General features: G+C 45.4%; 1 protein-coding gene across 1 annotated transcript in view; it reads left to right on the top strand.

The window, feature by feature from the left end:
• RSU1 (Ras suppressor protein 1) overlaps positions 1-14,944 on the top strand; it is a 231,162-nt gene extending 216,218 nt beyond the window's left edge. The window contains exon 9 of the mRNA XM_023223116.1: positions 13,737-14,944. Coding sequence (XP_023078884.1) covers positions 13,737-13,839 — 103 coding nt within the window. The 3' untranslated portion in view covers positions 13,840-14,944. The remainder of the gene's footprint in view (positions 1-13,736) is intronic.
• The last annotated feature ends 5,547 nt before the right edge of the window (positions 14,945-20,491 follow it).

Genomic DNA, 20,491 nt, shown 5'->3' on the forward strand with positions numbered 1-20,491 from the left:
TGTGTTTCCCAGGCTGATCTTGAACTCCTAGGCTCAAAGGATCCTCCTGCCTCAGCCTCCCAAAGTGCTGGGATTACAGGCGTGAGCCATTGCACCTGGCCTGCTCCATAAGTGGAACGTGATTCACCTTCCAGAAAATCCATGGGCGATGGAGGAGGGGAAAATAATGCAATGGCTGTCTAAAATCTCATGATAATGGCCGGGTGTGGTGGCTCACGCCTGTAATCCCAGCACTTTGGGAGGCTGAGGCGGGTGGATGGCTTGAGTCTGAGAGTCCAAGACTAGCATAGGAAGCAAGGCAAAACTCCATCTCTACAAGAAATGCAAAAATTAGCCGGGTGTGTTGGCCTGTGCCTGTAATCCCAGCTACCGAGGAGGCAGAGGTTGCAGTGAGCTGATACCACTCCATTGCACTCCAGCCTGGGCGACAGAGCGAGACTCTGTCTCAGAAAAACTCATGATAATTATAGATTATCATGCCATAGTCTAACCAGAACACAGAAGGAATCTTAGAGGTACAAGACTTACATGTAGAGTTACATGTAGAGTTTCATGTAACATGATTTGGTTAAGGGATAAATATGTTAATATTAAAGTAATGTGCTCTACAGGGTTCCTGGGCAAAGCATGTAAGTTCCATTCAGATGCCCAACCCTGACCAGGTTGAATCCTCTGCCTGGAATGCTCTATTTTAGTGAGGTCTGGCACATTCCAACAGAGCGCCTGCTCAGTGGGTGATATCTGCCTTGGATATGAGATGGGGAGTAGCAGTGCTCAGGCCAGATTGTTACTACCCCTGTTTAGATTCAGACGCCTCATTTTCTGTTTGGGGAAACACAAATCACCCTGCTAGGGGATGAATCCCAAAGCCTTCTGAATTCCAGTTCACCGTTCTTTGCCCTGCACCCTGAAACCTATGGGCCTGAACTTAGATTGAATGTGATGTCCAGCTTTCCACTGACGTGGTGTATTAGTCCATTCTCACATTGCTATAAAGACATACCTAAGACTGGGTAATTTATATAGAAAAGAGGTTTAACTGGCTCCTGGTTCTGCAGGAGGTACAGGAAGCATGGCGACTTCTGCTTCTGGGGAGGTCTCAGGAAACTTAGAATCGTGGTGGAAGGTGAAGAGGGCAGGCACACCACATGGCAGAGCCAGAATGAAAGAGTGCAAGGGGGTCGATGCACGCTTTTCAACAACCAGATCTCGCGAGAACTCACTATCACGAGAACAGCACCAAGGGGATAGTGCTGAACCATCCATGGAAACCACCCCCATGATCCAACCACCTCCAACATTGAGGACTATAATTCCACAGGAGATTTGGCGGGAACACAGACCCAAACTGTATCACATAGCCATGTGTCACCTGCTGTGGTGAAATCATCAGGTCACCTGGGCAGAGAGAAACTGAGAGGGAGGGATAGTGCCAAGAGCAGATGGCCAACAGCCACAAATAGGGAGAGGAAGAGGAGTATCAGTAGTGATACTACTACCACTATGTATGGTATACTTGTACCGTTTGTCCTTATTGTAAAAACAAGACAAAGCAAAGGCTTCTCTCTAGATACTGGCATCCCTTTTCATGGGACACCAGAGCTGTGTAATGTCACTACATCTAGAGCCATGGGACAATGTGTGCCCCACATGGTTTCCTTCACATGATATTGCTTAAGGCTTCAATAACTTAACATACACAACGTGGCAGAGAAGCTTCCTGTCCACATGCTACAGGAGTCCTGCCCTGGCGATTACCAGCTTAATGACTCAGAAGTCACGAGCGACCCTCAGCTGCCCATATAAGAGCCTCCTGTGGCCAGAAAGACTCTAACCCTTCCATGATAATAAAAATTCATTCTGATTTTTTTTTCCCCAACAGAAAGGGAAGAAAACATTACTTTTATGTTAATCTTAGTTGAGCCTGGTGACTTGTACCTGTAATCCCAGCTACTCAGGAGGCTGAGATCACTTGAGGTCAGAAGTTTGAGACTAACCTGGGCAACATAGCAAGATCCCATCTATAAAAATAAAGTTAAAAATATATATATAATGTTAATTTTAACTGAATTCTTTTATAAATAACTAGTATCTTTAACATTCTATAAAAGTCTTTTGTACCTTAAAAGAATTTAGTAGAATCACCCTGGTCACAGTACTTTAAAAAAGTATCCACAAGAGGACAATGGCCTGGCTCCCAAAAGGCCTCATGAAGTGGCGCTGCAGCACCTTTATTGAGTACCTGGTCTTCCCTTTAGCCTTAGAAGCCCTGCAAGCTGGCAAGGCGTGCCTGTAATCCCAGCGCTTTGGGAGGCTGAGGCAGGAGGAACTCTTGAAGCCAGGTGTTTGAGAGCAGCCTGGACAACACAGTGAAACCCCCCTCTACTATTAAAAAAAAAAAAATCAGACAGGCATGGTGGCACGTGCTTGTGCCAGCTACCCAGGAGGCTGAGGCAGGAGGATCACTTGAGCCCAAGAGGTGGAGGCTACAGTGAGCCGTGATTGCACCACTGCATTCCAGCCTGGGCAACAGAGTGTGACCCTGTCTCGAAAAGGAAAGAAAATGAAACCCTGCAGCAAACTGAGGAAAATCGCGTAAGAGGAGGAACCAGAATTCCACAACAGAGGATAACTGCCCCCGAAGACGGGAACACTTGCCTCGGTCTGCACAGCACACATCCCTTTGGTAGACAGCTCCAGGCGGGAAGCTGATGGTAGTCACCTGATGAGTGTGGAATTGAGGGTATCAGGAAGTGATCCTGCGCTCAGATGTTCAGTCACTCCGTATTTTGGGGGTGACAATTGTGTACGAGGCAGCAGGCCCTGGAGAAACAGAAGTGATTTAGGCCTAGTCTCTGTCCCAGAGGCACTAATGATCTAGTTGGGATCCATGTATTTGGATACCTGTAATACTTCCTGATAAGCGCAGCTATATATACTTTCATTCAGTCAATCAACAAACATTTCTAGTGTGTCCCGGGGACAGCGAAAAAGACAGATAAGGCTCTGGTGCTCTAGGAATGAACCTTCTATCAATCAGGGGAGGCAGGAAACAGACATCAAATAAATAACTAGATGGTGATGAGTGGCGTGATGGGAATGAACGTAGTCAAAGATAGAAAGTGTGGGCAAAGACGACCTGGCTAGGGAACTCACATTTGCAGTAGACCACAGTGATGGTGTGTTCGTCAGGATTCAGCATTGCTTTGATTACAAGGAACACAAGGCTTAAGAGGGAGGGGGATTATTTGATGATTTTACACTAAACATCCTCCAGCAATACAGCTGACTTTAGGCATGGGGACCCACACAACGTCCTTGGGCCCAGTCTCTGTCCTTCGCTTCTGCTTTGCTGGTTTCTCCTCCAAGCAGGCTCTCTCAGCACAGTGCTAGGACAGGGTACCGGCAGATCTGGGCTCATCCTTCCTACTTCAAGTAAAACAGGAAAGAAAGGACTTTTCTTCCCACGCGGTTCAAGCTCCGATATGAGGCCTGTTTTTCTCGTTGGCTCTCTTTGGTCCCGTGCTTGTGTGTAAACCAGTTACGGTACCCAGGGTGACAGGACACCCTGACGAACCTAAGACTGAGTCATGTTGACACCAACATCAGGGAAGCACAGCCAGACCCCGCAGTCTGAACACCTGTGGTCACATCACAGTATTTAAACTCTGTGCCTCTGTTTCCCCACTTGTCAAATGGGAATGGTGGTAGCGCCTGTCTCAGGGGGACCTTGGGATGAGCTTTCCAGGTAGAGTGAATCGCAACGGGAAACGGAAGCCCCTAAGGAGCTGGGATCAGGGGCGTGGAGGGTCACGGCAGAAGATATGGAGGTGAGCTGGTCAGAAACTGGACCATGCAACGTGTGGATCGCGTGTTCTGGGTGGGCAGTGCCATGTTGTTTTCGGTGATTCCTCCTAGACACATACTCCCGCCAGGGCATCCACAGAACTCACAGCCGCTGGTCCCCACTGCCTGCATGTTCTCCCCCGTTTTCAATGCTGACTCTGGTGGGCAGGTTCTCTCTCCAGCTTTGTTGATATCCTTGGTCTGCTTAGAGTCGAGGCGTGCTGGTCTGGGAGTTATGCTGGTGTCATTTTGGGTGACTTTTCATGTTTCTGCTTTGATCTATTCTGTGTTGATTTTTATTACTTAACACGCAGGGGAAAACCTTATTTCCCCATACATTCAAGTTTTGGGGTGGTACCTCACTCTTGTCCCGACCAGAGTCATCCCCAGCTAATTCTGTGTTGGCAGGGCATAAAATCGGAAGCAGGTTATGTTAATATGGACCAAAGTGGTCATAGGTGACTGCATCCTATCATCATCCAGCTAGCTGTTTTAAGAGGTCCATTAGATAATTACTATTTAGGTTTTCAGAGCTAGATTCAAGTTAGTGGATTCTCATAGTAGTGTTTTTGAAGAATAATTTTTAAATGGGTAAATTGCCCATACGAAAATAATTCCTTCCTTATATTTATGAATAGGTTTCTGTATCGCTGTATTACAAGCACATATACAGTTGGATGTCTCTTTTTAATCTCTGCAGATGCCAAGTACTAAAATAATTATTTCTTTTCATAAATAAAAGAAATCCACTCCAGGTACGAAGTCTGTCAGGGACGTAGCTTGTTTGGGAAACTTACCAGTGCCCTTGGACTGATTTCCTTTTTGCCTTTGAGTTTATTCTGGAAATTGCAACATTTAGCACTTTGCAGTTTAATTTAAAAGGATTACCCATTTTCTTAAATGCTTAAGCAGGGAAGCAAGTTGCAGTTATTGATTTTTCTCTGCATGTATTCCGTGAAAGCTCCTTCCCCAGGGAACATACCTCCTGAACTGCATGCCTGCTGGTGACAGCTTGGACCTCTGATACATAACCAAAGACCTCGCCTAATATCCTTGCAAGTGCTCCGGGAATTTTTATTAAGTAAAAGCATCATTAGAGTAGACAGGATGATGAAGTTTAATGAGCATCTTTTGTGCATGATATTGTTAGTTTTGCTCTTCCAGAATCCTCATTTCTCCCCTCCAGTGGGGCAGATCGTGAGTCTAAAATATATGGCTGTTTTGAAATCTGCCTTATATATTATAGCCTATTTTTCATATAGCTTTCTGTCTGTCTAAAGCCAACTACACATTTCCTTGTGGCTGTTTATATAGATGCCATTTGCACATGCATGTTTATACTTTTTCTCCACTATGTTGGGAACAGAAAGCAGGTTATAATGGAGAAGAATGTGACAGACACACGCTGCCATTCGTAAATTGCATGGAACCATCTCTTGGAGGTTTGATCTCAAAAAAAAAAAAAAAAAATCGTTTCCTTTTGAATTAATGAGACTTCTCACAGGAATCAGGGTAACTGTTAATTTTTTTTCTTTAGGGCTCAGCAATTTACGTGCTCAGGTTCTGTCACCAGCCCCTGATAGCTCCCGGATAGGAGAAATAAAGCTATTGCCAAGTGCTTATTAATAATCTCGGCTTCACACTCTGTCCGCACATCTATTTGTGGAGATTTTAAATTTAGGATCCTACCAGAAGATTACAGATTAGAAGCAAAATTATTTTTCTCCATTATTTTCACTGGCCATATCCTGAGATTTTAAAATTGGTTCTTTTCTTGGTCTGTATGAGGACTTGCCATGGAAACACCCAAAACAACAGTAGGGATACATATGACACGAGCAAACGACTTCAGAACAGCATATTGCACCTCTCATATACCTGGCATTCTGCAAGACAATATTTACATAGCACACAATGTGTTTCTAGCAGTGCCTGGAGTGTATAGACTACAAAAGAAGTTAAGCCTGCACTCCCTGCCCTGCAGAAAATGGTAGACTTCTTCAGAAAACAAAACCAAGATGGGAGACGAGGTAACTTAGTGCTTTAAGAGTTTGAACTTTGGAGTCATTGCCTGGGTTTATCAGAGCCTCAAGCTACTAAGCCTCAGTTTCCTCATCTGACAAATAACGATCATAATAGTAGCTTCCCCGTTGGGTTGTTGCAGCAGTGAATAATGAATGCACGTTAGCTGCATTGGAAACGTCGTGCTATGATCACAGCACCCTGCTGATGTTTTGAGATAACACGCCAAGGTCAGGAGTCACTTTATGTATCAAGGACTTAGGGATGAGATCCTGATACATCCTGTAGGGCTTTGTGACAGCAGAATGGAGAAGGTGAGGAGGAAGCTGTGGAAGTCCTCAAGGCCTCAAAATACGGACAGTTGCAGAGGGGACCTAAGCAGGCATTCTTGGCAGTAATAACACAGATAAGCAGCAACAACAGAAACAAGCCAAAAGGAATGTTGGCTGTCAGGAAAGGCTTGTCTCAGGCCTCAGATTGATTTAGCCCTCTTTTCATTTTTCAAAACACTTCAGTGAGCCCAGGCCAACCTGATTATCAGTTCACCCGCCAGGTAGATAATGGGCGAATACTCCCCTTTTCCAGTTCAGATGGCAGAGGTTCTGGAAAGATACAGGACTCTGAGGCTACTCGGCTAATAAGTAACAGAACTCACACTCACTCCATCTTTCCTGCACGCTGCCCTGCTTGTCTTAGTGCAGAGAGAGAGGACATTGGGCGAGCCAGGTCCCCCAACCGCTTGCGCTGTGGCTGCTCTGTGCCAGGTGCCAGGCTGGGTACCCCATCCAGCAGCCAGAGGTTGCTGTTTTTCATGCATGCGCCAGGAAGAGTTGTTCAGACATCCTGTGTAGTCACCTGGATCAGGGAAGGGAAGTCACCTGCATCAGGAAGGCCAAGGAGGGAACCATTATAATAATTGAATGGCCGCGTGACATGGGCCTGATTAGGAGGAAAAAAGGAATGGATGATGGAAATAAGAATAAACGAGGTGCGATAAAACAGCTAGTTAATGAGTTACGGATCTTTTGAGGAACTGACGAAAGCTATGGTCCCTTTCTGCTGAAATATACACATACAACTTTAGAGTTTCAGACACTTCTGGGGTCCTAGGCTAAGAACGTCTACTGTAGAAGAAACTAAACTTCTATCAGACCTGAATAGTATGGTGACCAAAAAAGAGGGAATGTCAAAATGACTTCAGCATTTGCTCCTGAAGTTCTAGAGACGTGGAGGGACAGACCTGTGGAAGGTGGGGTGAGGGACTCTTCCCTGCCTTTTGGGGTTTGATAGCCAACATGTCCCAGTGGGCTGAAGAGGATGAGGACTTGGAGAGCAGCTGCTCAGAAACAATCAGGATGAGGACTTGGAGAGCGGCTGCTCAGAAACAATCATGAAAGTTATAAAATTAGATGGGAAGAAGACACAAAGACACACAAGGACCAATGAGGTGTCCAGAGAGAAAATAAGAATCAGGATGACATCCTAGAGCCAAGGGAGAAACATTTTTAAGAATGAGTGGCTTGGCAGAGGGCATTGGGGGAGGAGGGGCAGTTTCCTTGCTGCTGCAGCAAAGGGATGTGAGAACCTTGGATCTGACGTAAGACTGTTTTTTCAAAAATGAAGATGCCCGTATTAAATAAAATCCACGTATCAGCCGGGCGCAGTGGCTTACGCCTGTGATCCCAGCACTTTGGGAAGCCGAGGTGAGTGGGTTGCTTGAGCCCGAGTTCAAAACTAGCCTAGCAACATAGTGAGACCCCCATCTCTACAATAAGATTTTAAAGTAAGCTGGGCATGGGGGTCTGCACCTGTAGTCCCAGCTACTTGGGAGGGTGAGGCAGGAATCCCTCAAGGCCAGAGGTCAGTGCTGCAGTGAGCTGTGATCATGCCACTGCATTCCTGGGTGACAGATCCATACCCTGTCTCAGGAAGGAAAAAAAAATCCACGTGTCGTGTAATAGAAAATCATGCATAATACATACTGCTTACAAAAAGAAAATGTTGCAAAAGTTATTCTGAGTACAGTAGACTGGAATTTTTTGCTGTACAGTCTTAGCCATCCATACATGGCAGTGGTCAGTTGCAAGGAGCTTGAAGCGGCCCGTCTGCAGGCTGTTTTCACCGCACACCACCGAGGTCACCAGCCTGCCGACCCAGGCAGTCTCCAGGATCATTTCGCAAAGATCCTTCTACAGGTGGGCTTCAGCAGGGGTTCCTGGGGTGGCTGCTCAGGGCAGGGCCCACTCCCACGTTGGTGTTGGGGCTTCACAGTGAGATCTAGGGCCCCTGTGAGCCTGGTTGTCTGGTTCACTCATCTCCCACCACTGAGAGCATCACAGGCGTCTCATCTTTGAAATCATTTTCAGCAACAGAAGCCTGTTCATCAGACTCTGAAGAGCAATTGATCCTCTCGTGTCACCTCAGAGTGCTCTTCCTTGGTTTTTCCCACATCTTAATTGTCTCCCAGTTTTCCTCTCCAAATCCTGGGTTTCAGGGGAGAGAAGATGTCAAGGGCTCCATGCCAAAGGGTTTCCTCCAGTTCCTGGGCTGAGCATTTTACCCACCAGCCACTGCAGCCCCATGGGTGACCTTGGGCCAGGCTCCCTTTATCACACTTTCCAGCTGGCATAGCTGAGTGGCAGTGCCCGCCAAAGCTTTCCCAGAAAGATCTGCACCAAAGTGCAGATTCCGGGCAGCATGAGGGCGTGGCAGCAGCCTGCAAGTGATGGAAGGAGCTGGCCCCGGTAGCCTGCCTCAAAGAAGCTTCCTGAGAGGTTAGAGGTGGCAGCTGTCATTGTGAAAGACCTACTGTGTGCCCAACGAACAAGAGCATTTCCCTAATTTAATCTTCTCCCAAACCCTCCATGGTAGCTGGGAATCTTCATCTTCCTTTTGCAGATGGAGACATCAGACTGTTGGAGGTGAGCGAGGTTCCCCAGGGCACTCATCATTCAGGGCCAATAAGGGTGCGGAAGGCAGAGGTGATGGTCGATCTCAGAGACTGTTCTCCAGGAATCCCCAGTGCAGGGTGCAGTGGGCTCCTGTAGGGCCAGACAGGTGCCACATGAGCAGAGAGCTGCGGTGGCCCCGAGGGTACATGTCGTCTAGGAGGGGACGGTGGTGCCAGGGTCTGAGGGATGGTTGGGGTTTCCCAGGTGCAGGAGATGGAAAAGCTGTGTCCACCAAGGCCCTGGGGGGAAAGTACAAGTTACGCGAGGTCAGGACAAACGTTTGTCACCAACGCTGGCGCTTCCCCGCATGGCGCTGCGTGGTGTGGCACAGTCTTTCCTCTCAGGAACTGCAAGGAATAGGATGTCCTTCAATGGCACTGACTGCTCTGTCCTCTGTAGTCAGTCACTGCTACAAATTCAATCCAGGTCCATGCAAAACACAAGCCACGAGTGTTAGCTTCAGAGGATGGGGCAACAGGACCAGCCAGTTCATAGTAGCCAGGGGACAGTTTGCAAACCTGTTTTCACTTCCTCTCATAGAAACTACACCCATTTTTCCTTGGGGACACACCTTGCCTCTCTGAACCTTGGTTCTTTCGTTTTTCCATCTTTCTTATTTACCCCAGAAATTCATTTTTCCTGTTGAAATTAAGCAGAATCCTCATGGACAGGCCACCCTGTCAGGCCCAGAGAGGCCCACCTACTATGTCAGTTTTCTGCTGCTCTAACAGATTACCAAAAACTTAGTAGTTGAAAACAAAACGAATGTATTACCTGGTAGCTCTGGAGGTCCGAAGTCTGAAACAGTGTTGCTAGTAGGTTGCATCTTTCATATTCTAGGGAAGAGGTTTCCTTGCTTTTCTGGCTTACACAGACCACCTGTGTTCCTTGGTTCATAGCACCTTCCCCCATCTTCAGAGGCTGCAGTGTAACATCTTCAAATCTCTTTCACTCTGGCCCCCTTCTTATTTTTGATTGATTGTTAAAGACAAGGTCTTGCCCTATGGCCAGGCTGGATTGCAGTGGGGCGATCATGGCTCACTACAGCCTCAAACTCCCAGGCTCAAGCAATCCTCCCAATGCAGCCTCCCAAGTAAGTAGCTGGGACTACAGGTGAGCTCCACCACACCTGCCTAATTTTTTTGTACTTTTTGTGGAGATAGGGTCTACCAATGTTGCCCAGGCTGGTCGCGAACTCTTGGCCTCAAGCAGTCCTCCCACCTTGGCCTCCTAAAGCGCTGGGATTACAGATGTGTACCCCTGCACCTGGTCCCTCCTGCTGCTTTCTTATAAGGACGCTTTTGATGACACTGAGCCCACGGGATCATCCAGGATTCTCTTTCCAGCTCAAAGTTCATAACTAAGTCATGCCTGCAGAGTCCCCACTGCCACGGAAAGTAACAGTCGCAGGTTTCAGGGATCAGATGTGGCCATCTTTGGGAGCTGTGATTCTGTCTACCACACTTACTTGCCCAGTTGAGGCCCCGTGGCTTGTAACTGGCAGAGCCAGGAATGGAACACCAGACTGTGGAGTTTGTTGTGACTACACCGCCACTGCCGTAGCCACATCCCCGTGAAAATGGCCACTTATGGCCGCTTAGCAAAACGCCAGCTCTGCTCTGCCCACACAGCTGGAGGAGGTAAAGGATCGTGCGGCGGACAGCAGCGTCATCCAGCCCTGCCGATGACTCACTGAGGAAGTGGGCCATGCATTTAGCTCTGTCTTAGTTGCTTGCTTCAAAGAGGATTAAAACCTTTGTTCCAGCGGTGTTTGGGGATTTAACGTTGATAGAAAATACCGTGTTATTTGGCAGGGGAAACAGCCCTAAAGAAGGAAGGCAATCATATAATTATTTTGATTTAATCACTCTTGACTGTAACCCCACGTCTGTCCTACTTTTCAGCAAGCACTCGCTGGCTGCTTCCAGTAGGTTTGCCATGGTGCTGGGCTTACCCAACCAGCCTGCGACGAAGACAAACAACCTCTCTGGCTTACAGATAAAGAAACTGAGGCATGGAGAGGGAGGCAAACATTGATCATCATTTGCCCAGAGTCAACAGCTAATAAATGTAAAAAGCAGGGTTTGAACAGCAAGTTCAGGGCCGCCGGCTCCCACCTGGCCCTTTGTAGTGACTTGCTCTGCAGCTCCAGGATGTTCAGACACACACTGTGGGATCTGAATGTAAAAAGGCAGAGACTGAAACACGAACATTCCAGTTCACTCTTAAAAAGGAGAAGAGCCCTGCAGCTTTTGCAACCCCTTCTGAAATTGCTTGCCTGGATTCCCATCGTCAGGGCCCAGCTGAACACCCATCCCTTCTGGGAAGCCCCCACACCCACCTCAGCCCTCGTCCCTCATTCAAGACATGACACGAAGAAGGGCCTTGTCAATTCTTCTCAATTCCCGCTGCTCCTCTCCCTCTGCTGACCTCTTATCATTGCCAAGACCCTTTCCTTACACTCAAGTATTGCTAGGTTTCCATGGGCATGAACTGTGGAGTCATCTGTCGACTTTTAGAATCCTTATGGTTTGGAGGCCAGGTGCGTGACTCACACCTGTAATCCCAGAACTTTGGGAGGCCAAGGTGGGTGGATCATTTGAGGTCAGGAGTTCGAGACCAGCCTGGCCAATGTAGCAAAACCCCATCTCTTCTAAAAATACAAAATAGGCAGGCATGGTGGCAAACGCTTGTAATTCCAGCTGCTTAGGAGGCTGAGGCACAAGAATCACTTGAACTCAGGAGGCAGAAGCTGCAGTGAACTGAAATAGTGCCACTGCACTCCAGCCTGGGTGACAGAGCAAGACTCCATCTGAAGAAAAAAAACAGAATCTTTAAAGTTTGAAACTATCTTTGAATAAGAACATACATATATATTTTTTTGCTCTGTGCAGATAAGGGGTTGGGAAAGAGAGGGAAGATCTCTGAGGCTGAAAGGAAGCTGTGTGTATCGCCAAAGCTGGGACAGGGCTACTGTCTCCGTTACACGAGCCAAAAGACCTCTACAGATGTGGAAAACCAATTTGCAGGCTCTCATGTTCCGTCTAGTACATAAGGAACCTTCTTGATGCAAAAGAATGGCCTCCCCTTTTCCTAGAGAGCAATCCCAGCACCTGGCTGGATGTGTACACCCTGGCTCGTAGGTCTGTCTCTGGCCAGCTCTGAACCCTGCGTTCTATACTCCGTGAGAGTGACTGTCGATGGAACCTGCTTGTACCGCCTCCAAGGTGACACTTGGAAGACTGGAATAGAATACAGCATAGCCTCTCAAAACCACCGCGTCCAGCTTTCCTGGATCGCAACATCAGTTGGGCAGTTCCATCTGCCAACCCTTCCCCTCTGTCAGCCATGGTGCAGATGTCATCCAGAACACTAGTATTAGAGGCCAGGCACAGTGGCTCATCCCTGTAATCCACTTTGGGAGGCCAAGGCAGGAGGACTGCTTGGGGCCAGGAGTTTAAGACCAGCCTGGGCAACATAGTGAGACCCCATGTCTATGAAAATTTTTTTTGGTGGGGCATCGTGACTCACGCCTGCAATCCCAGCACTTTGAGACGCCGAGGTGGGTGGATCACTGAAAGTCAAGAGTTCAAGACCAGCCTGGCCAACATGGTAAAACCCTATCGCTATATGAAATCATCTGGACGTGGTGGTGCATGCCTGTAAGCCCAGTTACTCAGGAGGCAGAGGCAGGAGAATCGCTTGAACCTGGAAGGCGGAGGTTGCAGTGAGCCAAGATCACACCACTGCACTCCAGCCTGGGCAACAGAACGGGACTCAGTCTCAAAAAATATATAATATATATTATGTATGTATTATATAATACATTTTTATATTTTTTTTAATTAGCTAGACATGGTGGCATGTATCTGTAGTCCAGCTACTCAGGAATTCTGAGGCGTGAGATCACTTGAACCCAGGAGTTTGAGGCTGCAGTGAGCTATGATCGTACCGCTTGCCCTCCAGCCTGGGGAACAGAGTGACAGAGTGAGACACTCAAAAAAAAAAAAAATGCCAGACGCCAGTATATGCTAAACAGCCCAAGACGCCGGCATCCAGAGAGTGTGTATATTCCTCGTGTGGATACTGGAGCTGGGGCCACCTGGTACAGGGACGTCAGGCTCTGTGCCAACCCTCATTCACAGCAACTGCAGGCTGTGGAGCTGGGTATGCTCTTGCTGTAGAGGACCTGAGACACCCACCAAGCTCTCTTGGAGACACAATTATATCAATAAAAGGAGTTAAGTTTGCACTGTATTTATTTTAGGGTGGCTTTTAATTTGTTTTAATCAGAATTACTCATAAATTATCGATTAATTACCTTCTGCTGTTCAGTTAAATCCTCTCAGCCACAGAGCCAGCTTCGCTGTGCAATGAATGCCATCCACCGTAATTATAGAGCGCTTTGTCAGCATTTAATCAGCGGTACTTATTAATGTGGCATTGACGTGTGGTAGCCAGCCCCACGCTGTCCATCACGGGTGAGCAGCCAATACAGATTCGGACACCATTGCTCTCTGTCCCATTAGCCAGCCCCTGGGATTTCGGGCCAAGCATCACGCTCACTTTTCACTAAATGAACACTTTGTCTCATCCATTCAATTCCATTTTTATCATTGTCAACTTAAATGCTCATAAGCTTTTGAACTTCAGTCCAGAACGACTGAGCAGGGCCTGACCAGTTCTCCCAGTGAGTGTGAAATCCCAAGAGACTGGTCTGTGATCGGACGTCATGGCATGGCGTAAGAGAATTTTATGTTCAACACAGCATGTGACCCAGAGAACACAGAAGTGATCTTTTGGTTTTCTTTGGCTTACTATTTCTGGAGATTCTTCTATTCCTGAAAGCTCTTCCAATGAAAGTTATGTTGTGTTGGCAAAATAGATCTGATAGTGTCCTTTCTCTTGTCTTTGCAGCCTCTATGGCAGACACATGCAGGCCAACCCAGAACCACCAAAGAAGAATAATGACAAATCAAAGAAGATCAGCCGGAAACCCCTGGCAGCCAAGAACAGATAAGGAAGGGGTTGGCATCGGCTGGCCTTCCAGCACCTTCTCTCTCCAACACTTCATTCTCTCTTGCTCCGTCTCTCAAATAAACACAATGCGTGTGTGGCCTTTTTTATTTTTCTTTTCACTCTCTAATGCTTCCCACCTTGCCTTTTAGATTCTTTTGGTAGGTGGGAGATTGTTGTAAGGTCTTTAAACCATTTCCATTTGTTTCTTTAAAATTACCAAAAGCAGGGAACAAAGCTCTTATTCAACTGCAGATTCCATAGTGGGCTCAGGCTTTTCTTGAACAGACATCACAAGGTTGCTTATTATCAAAAGAATAATTAAAATCATGTAACCATTTAAATGTCACTGTTCACACTTTTCACTCTTTCTGTTGATTCACACAACTCATTATTTTGCTTTATTAAAAATCTTCTTCACCACCGAGATATGTTAATTTAACTTACAAATGATTTTAATAAAATCTTGAGTTTGTATCACATGTTACTTTTCGACCCAGAATAAAAGAACAGTCTGATCTTGGGGTATAACACATTTTCATTTACTTTTCTCCCCCAAAATCATCTTGTCCAATTTTATTGGTTATACATGATAAACTTTTCATGAAAGAAATGCAAAATTAAATCACAGTTCGTTTCTTCTCACATTAATTTGTCAAGTTTTTTTTTTTCTTTGAAGACTTTTTCTAAATTAGGAAGCAGAAAAACAAATCTCTAGGAGATTCTGCCAAAGGATTTTGGAAAGTAGCATTCCTTCGCCGAAGAAATGGTGATTTCTGCCAGGGGCTGGTAGACAAGAACTGTGAAAGGGGAGAGAAAAAACCTCAACTATGTTTTTTGTCATGGCAGAAAATCTGCTCACATCAAAGCGTTCTTCTAAGTGACTTCGATGCCAAGGAAGTTGTGTAAATGTGCACAGGCTACACCACACCCGGGGTAGAAATCACAGTTGCAGAGTCATTGAACAATCAATTGTTTAACATCTGTGAGAGGCAGCTTTCCTTCTCAACAGTGAAACCTATGACAATGAAAATAAATGGAAGCTCAGGTTTTGTGCTCACTGAAAGGGCTGCCAACCCCAGAAGGCCTCCAAAAAAAAAAAAAAAAAAGTGTGTGAAGATGCACCGTCTTTTCAAACGGTGGAGAGGGGGCCTACCCTTCTCTGCTGTGTCCTTTCAACTTCCCAGTTGAGCTCCCAAGACCAGGACGCACTGGGGCATATAAAAATCCAAAATCAAAATCAAGCAACAAGTTCTGAGTTAATTAGGAAACAGACTTTGCATTTCAATCAGAGAGGCCAGAGAGCAAGGTCTAAACTTCTGGCTTCTAGAAAACTTCCTGACAGAACATTTCACTGTGGGAAGAGGCTTCCCAAGTCCCAATAGAACATTTCACTGTGGGAAGAGGCTTCCCAGGTCCCATCTATCCCTGTTTAGGGATGGAGTTGATACCATTTTTATAGGTGGCATGTTTGCCTCTACCTGAATTGTTTTTAATTGATTTTTGAGCTTTTGAGATTGCAGGAGGGAGAACAAGGCCTCTGCTGTTGTGGATAGGAAAGCCTTAACCTAAAATTAAACCAGCAAGGAAGCGTTAGTAAAAATCTAACAATATGAAGGGTTCTTATGAGTGATTTTTTTCAAAAGATGAAAACTCCAGAAACGCACAGGAATGAAATACCTCCCAGAAACATGAAGCAATCATCGAAGACTCACTGGTAATATTTTTTAAAAGTATACAAATCAAAGCAAAAATAAGCATGTGTAACAATGAGAAATGTGCAAATATTTTTTAAGGCAGTACTAAGTGCAAGAGGAGTAACAGGAAATAAACATTCTTTCACACGGCTACTGGGAATATAAATTTCTCTCCAGAAAGGTTGTAGCAGTTTGATGATAGGTGGCAAAACCTGAAGATTGTGTACTTGGGCACAGAATTTTTATTTCTAGGAATGTATCCTGAGGAAATTATTAAACTGCAATGTTTAGAAATTGTCCACATAGCATTGTATATACAAGAAAAACAGAGAAAAGCCTGATGCCTGTCAGTGGAAAAGGGGTTCAATGAATTATGGTGTATCTGCATGAGGTTTCCATGACATTAAAAATTGTTGAACAATGACCACGCACAGTGGCTCATGCCTGTTATCTTAGCACTTTGGGAGGCCAAGGTGGGAAGATTGCCTGAGCTCACGAATTCTAGACCAGCCTGGGTAACACGGTGAAACCCTATCTCTACTAAAATACAAAAAATTAGCCGGGCCTGGCATCGTGCGCCTGTAGTCCCAGCTACTCTGGAGGCAGAGGCAGGAGAATTGATTGAACCCAGGAGGCAGATGTTGCCGTAAGCTGAGATTGCACCACTGCACTCTAGCCTGGTCGAAAGAGCAAGATTCCATTTCCAAGAAAAAAAATTGTTCAACAATAAGGGCAAAGGGAGAGAATCATAACATCTGATTAAATAGAAAAACCAAGATTTTTAAAACGACCTATGTAAGGATGGTCCCTGCTGTGTCAAAAGGAAGCTGTGTTTGTAATATGTATGCATAAAAAATTAAATAGAGGATGGAACACAATTTTAAGGCAGATAAATTATCTCCGTATTGCGAACTAAGACTTTCTAGAATTTTACACTTACTCATTCTGTACTTAAATTTTTTTCTAATGAACACATACTTTTGTAATCAGAAAATATTAAATACATGTATTTTTCAAAATGAAATTGGTATGTCATGGTATGTTATACAATCCAGGAAATACATAAGCTCAAGGCATAATATAAAATGTCAGGAGGGTTTTTTCTCTTTTTGTTACCAAAATGGGTTTCACGTCTCTTCCTACAGTTTTTAGTTACTTGATACCTGGATGAGCAAACAAAATATCCAAAGTTTGAAAGGTGGCCCTTTTTTTTTTTTTTTTTTTGAGATGGAGTCTCACTCTGTCACCCAGGTTGAAGTGCAATAGCATGATCTCAGCCCACCGCAACCTCCACCTCCCGGGTTCAAGCAATCCTCTCCTGTCTCAGCCTCCCGAGTAGCTGGGATTCAGGCACCCACCACCACACCCAATTAATTTTTGTATTTTTAGTAGACACGGGGTTTCACCATGTTGGCCAGGCTGGTCTCAAACTCCTGGCCTCAGGTGATCCATCCGCCCGCCTTGGCCTCCCAAAGTGCTGAAATTACAGTCATGAGCCACCGCGCCCAACAGAAAGGTGGCCTTTCCACAAAGATAATCTAACCTTTTCGCCCAGTGATGAGATCAGCTGTCCCCGTTGATGCCTTGCAGTCCAGTCTTCCAAGTGCTAAGAGCCCACGTGGGAACCTGCGCATATATTTTTATTCCTCATTTGAAATTTCTTCCCCAGGGTTTCTCCCCTTTATGTAAAACACTTGCCCACGTGGCTAGGTATCTTAGAGATGTTATGCAAAATACTTTCATGCACATAATCACATATGGTTTGTGCGAGAGCCTTGTGGGATAGGCAAGGCAGGTTATTTGAGAATAAACTGTATCAAGGTTCTCAGATATAGGAGAGAAGTGTTTCTTTTTATTTGCTGGAGGTGATACAATGTTTATTAGGAGTCTATTGAATTTTTTTTTTTTCAATTAAGGTAGGAGGAAGTAGATAAAGTAGTGGGCCATTTGGCCACAAAACCAATTCTCTAAGCTTTGTACCACCCCACGTTGGGAAATACTCCTGTGGGATAAAGCAACAGGCCCCCAGTCACATCAAGTTCGCCCTTTGGAATAGAAGCGACTTGTACACCACTCTGCAGAAGTGAATCTTCACTTTGATAAACTTAAATATAGAAGAGAAATCCTGTGACTGGATAGAGAACTGACTTGCCCCAATCATTGTGTCCATATTCACTGAATACAGAAGTTGCCCCTGTCCATGTTTTATCCTGTACTTTTACTTCCTTCTACAGACTCTACTCAACACTTGTTTGTTGCCTCGAATTGCAAAGTCAAGTCACTAATAGTTCAATTTCTAATAAAGCTTCATAGTCATAATATCCCATAAGTACCATGTGAGAAAATCCTCTAGGCTCTACCTGTAAAACAACCCGAACTGAAGACTTCGCACCATCTTCTTCCGTGCTGACCCAGGTCACCCTGCCCTCTTGCCTGCTCCACTCTGGTATCCTCTGGTGGGGCTCCTGCTTTTGGTGGGGTTCCTGCTTTTGCACCAAGATCTCCATGCAACAGAGCACATCTTTATATGCTGACATCACATCAGGGTGCTCTTCTGCCCCCAGTCTTCCAGTGAAGTCCCCTTGTCTCTCACTCAGTGAAAGCCTAATATGGACCTATAACTCCTTCGCCAACTTCAAGTCCTAGTTAAAAAGTCACTTTCTCAACAGAGCCTCCCCTGATTACCCTGCTTTAAATTTGCAATTTATTTGGTCAGTCACCTGCCTCCCACCCCCAGTGCAGTGGAGGCTCCTCCAGGAAAAGGGTCAGCCAGCTACAGTTCAGAGGCACCCAGATGCCAAACCTGGTCCACGCCTGTTTTTGTAAATAAAGTTGTGGGAACACAGCCATTCCCATTCATTTAGTTAAGGTCTATGGCTGTTTTTTTTTTTTTTTTTTTTAATTTTGGAGAGGGCATCTCCCTTCACTGCTCAGGCTGGAATGCAGTAACACAATCTCAGCTCACTGCAACATCCACCTCCGGGGTTCAAGCAGTTGTCGTGCCTCAGCCTCCCAACTAGGTGAGATTACAGGTGTGCACCACCAGACCCGACTAATTTTTGTATTTTTAATAGAGACAGGGTTTTGCCATGTTAACAAGGCTTGTCTTGAACTCCTAGCCTCAAATGATCCATCTGCCTCAGCCTCCCAAAGTGCCGGGATTACAGGCATGAGCCACCATGCCCAGCCAGTCTGTGGCTGTTTTTATGTGACCGCAACAGAGATGACTGACTGAAAAAGAGACCCTATGGCTCACAAAGCAAAAGGTTTCTACTATCTGGCCCTTTCCAGAGAAACTTCTGTGGATTTTTCTATCAGCTGTTACATCCCCAGCACTCAGAATGGTGCCCTGTATACAACAGGGGCTCAATAATTATTTAATGGAATAGACTACAAATTGGATAATTGTGATTTGGATGATATAAAGCTAATATTAAGGTAGAGGGAAGGGAAAAAATCCTAGACATTCCTTTTATACTTTGTCATTCAAGGCTACTTTATCAAAGCTAAATTCTCCTAAGGGAAAAAAACCTGTGAATATTATTACAGGTAAGAGTTTATACAACCCTGTAAGAGTTCAAACCTTTACGTGAATGTTGGGTTTTCCTTAAAATTATCCAATTGTTTCATACTTGACCATTTAGCCTACCTCAAACAACCATCAATTTCTTCAGTAACAAAACCAGAAAGGCCTGGCACCCCAATTTACCTGTATGAACCCAGAAGAAGGGTTCGTGTCAAAGGTAAAATCCAAACTGCCCTTGTCAGTGTGAGTCAATTCAGATGTTTAGAAGCAGCAGAACTGGCAAGTGAAGTGACAAGTCTCTGTTCTCTGGATGTTTTATGACCTGAAATCAGGCATTAATCATGTGTGTATCTCTCTATTTATAGTATCATGTGATCCTACCATATATGGTGTGTCCTTATTTTTATAATTGATCTTCCCATCAATAACAGCTTCGGGAGACTCCTGGGCTCTAACATCATGTTTCTGTGAAGACTGCATAAACATGTTGTGTATTACCTCTTTCTTATCACATGCTTATTGTATACACAATAGAATGTGATGATTTGCCACTGTTAAATTTCCCCCTTAATCTATTTTCTTCTACTAATAATAGCACTCATTGATTGAAGCCTGTTCATGTATCAGGAACTTTGTTTCCTTTCATTCTCACTCAATGGACATCCTCATTTTGTGGGAAATGTGACCTCCGAGCAATTAAGGAACTTCCCACAAGAGCTCACAGCCGGCAAGTGGCAGAGGAAGGATGCAAAAGAACGTGCATTTGACTCTAGAGCTAATGTCCTTTCCTGAATCCCACATCACACTCTGCTGTCAATCAAGACTCCCTTGGCCTATCCAAAGGCAGCAATTTTCCTTCCCCATGACCTCATATATTGGAGTTTCTGCTTTTGAGCTCCTGAAGTGTTCATTTTATTAACACATTTAAGTTACTGCATGATGACAGCTTTACCTCATTTCTATAAATGACAGGCCTTTGGTTTCTGCTGTCTCTGTTTCCCATGCTTGGTCAGGCAACAGCGTCTCTCTGATGATTCAGGGATGGATCGAGCAAAGCAGATAAGCCTCACTTCTGAGAATAAGTTTGCCCTTTCTCCGTCTCATCCAGAAATTCACTTCCCGCACTGTCCTATCAATGAACTATTTTACTCCAAAGGGGATTCCCTCATATGACCCACCCAAAGAGCAGCGCTTCCTGAAATAGGTAGAAAGTGGCTTTGGGTTTCATTTTGAAGCAGGTTTGGGTTGGCCTGATCAGATCACCTGGAGACTTTGTTTTCAGTCATTCAATCAGAGACAGGGCTGGGTGAGGTGGCTCAACATCTGTAATCCTAGCACTTGGGGAGACCACGGTGGGAGGATCGCTTGAACTCAGGAGTTAAAGAGACCAGCCTGGGCAACATAGTGAAATCCTGTCACTACAAAAAAAAAAA

This window comes from Piliocolobus tephrosceles, chromosome 9 (assembly GCF_002776525.5).
Source record: "Piliocolobus tephrosceles isolate RC106 chromosome 9, ASM277652v3, whole genome shotgun sequence".
NCBI lineage: Eukaryota > Metazoa > Chordata > Mammalia > Primates > Cercopithecidae > Piliocolobus > Piliocolobus tephrosceles.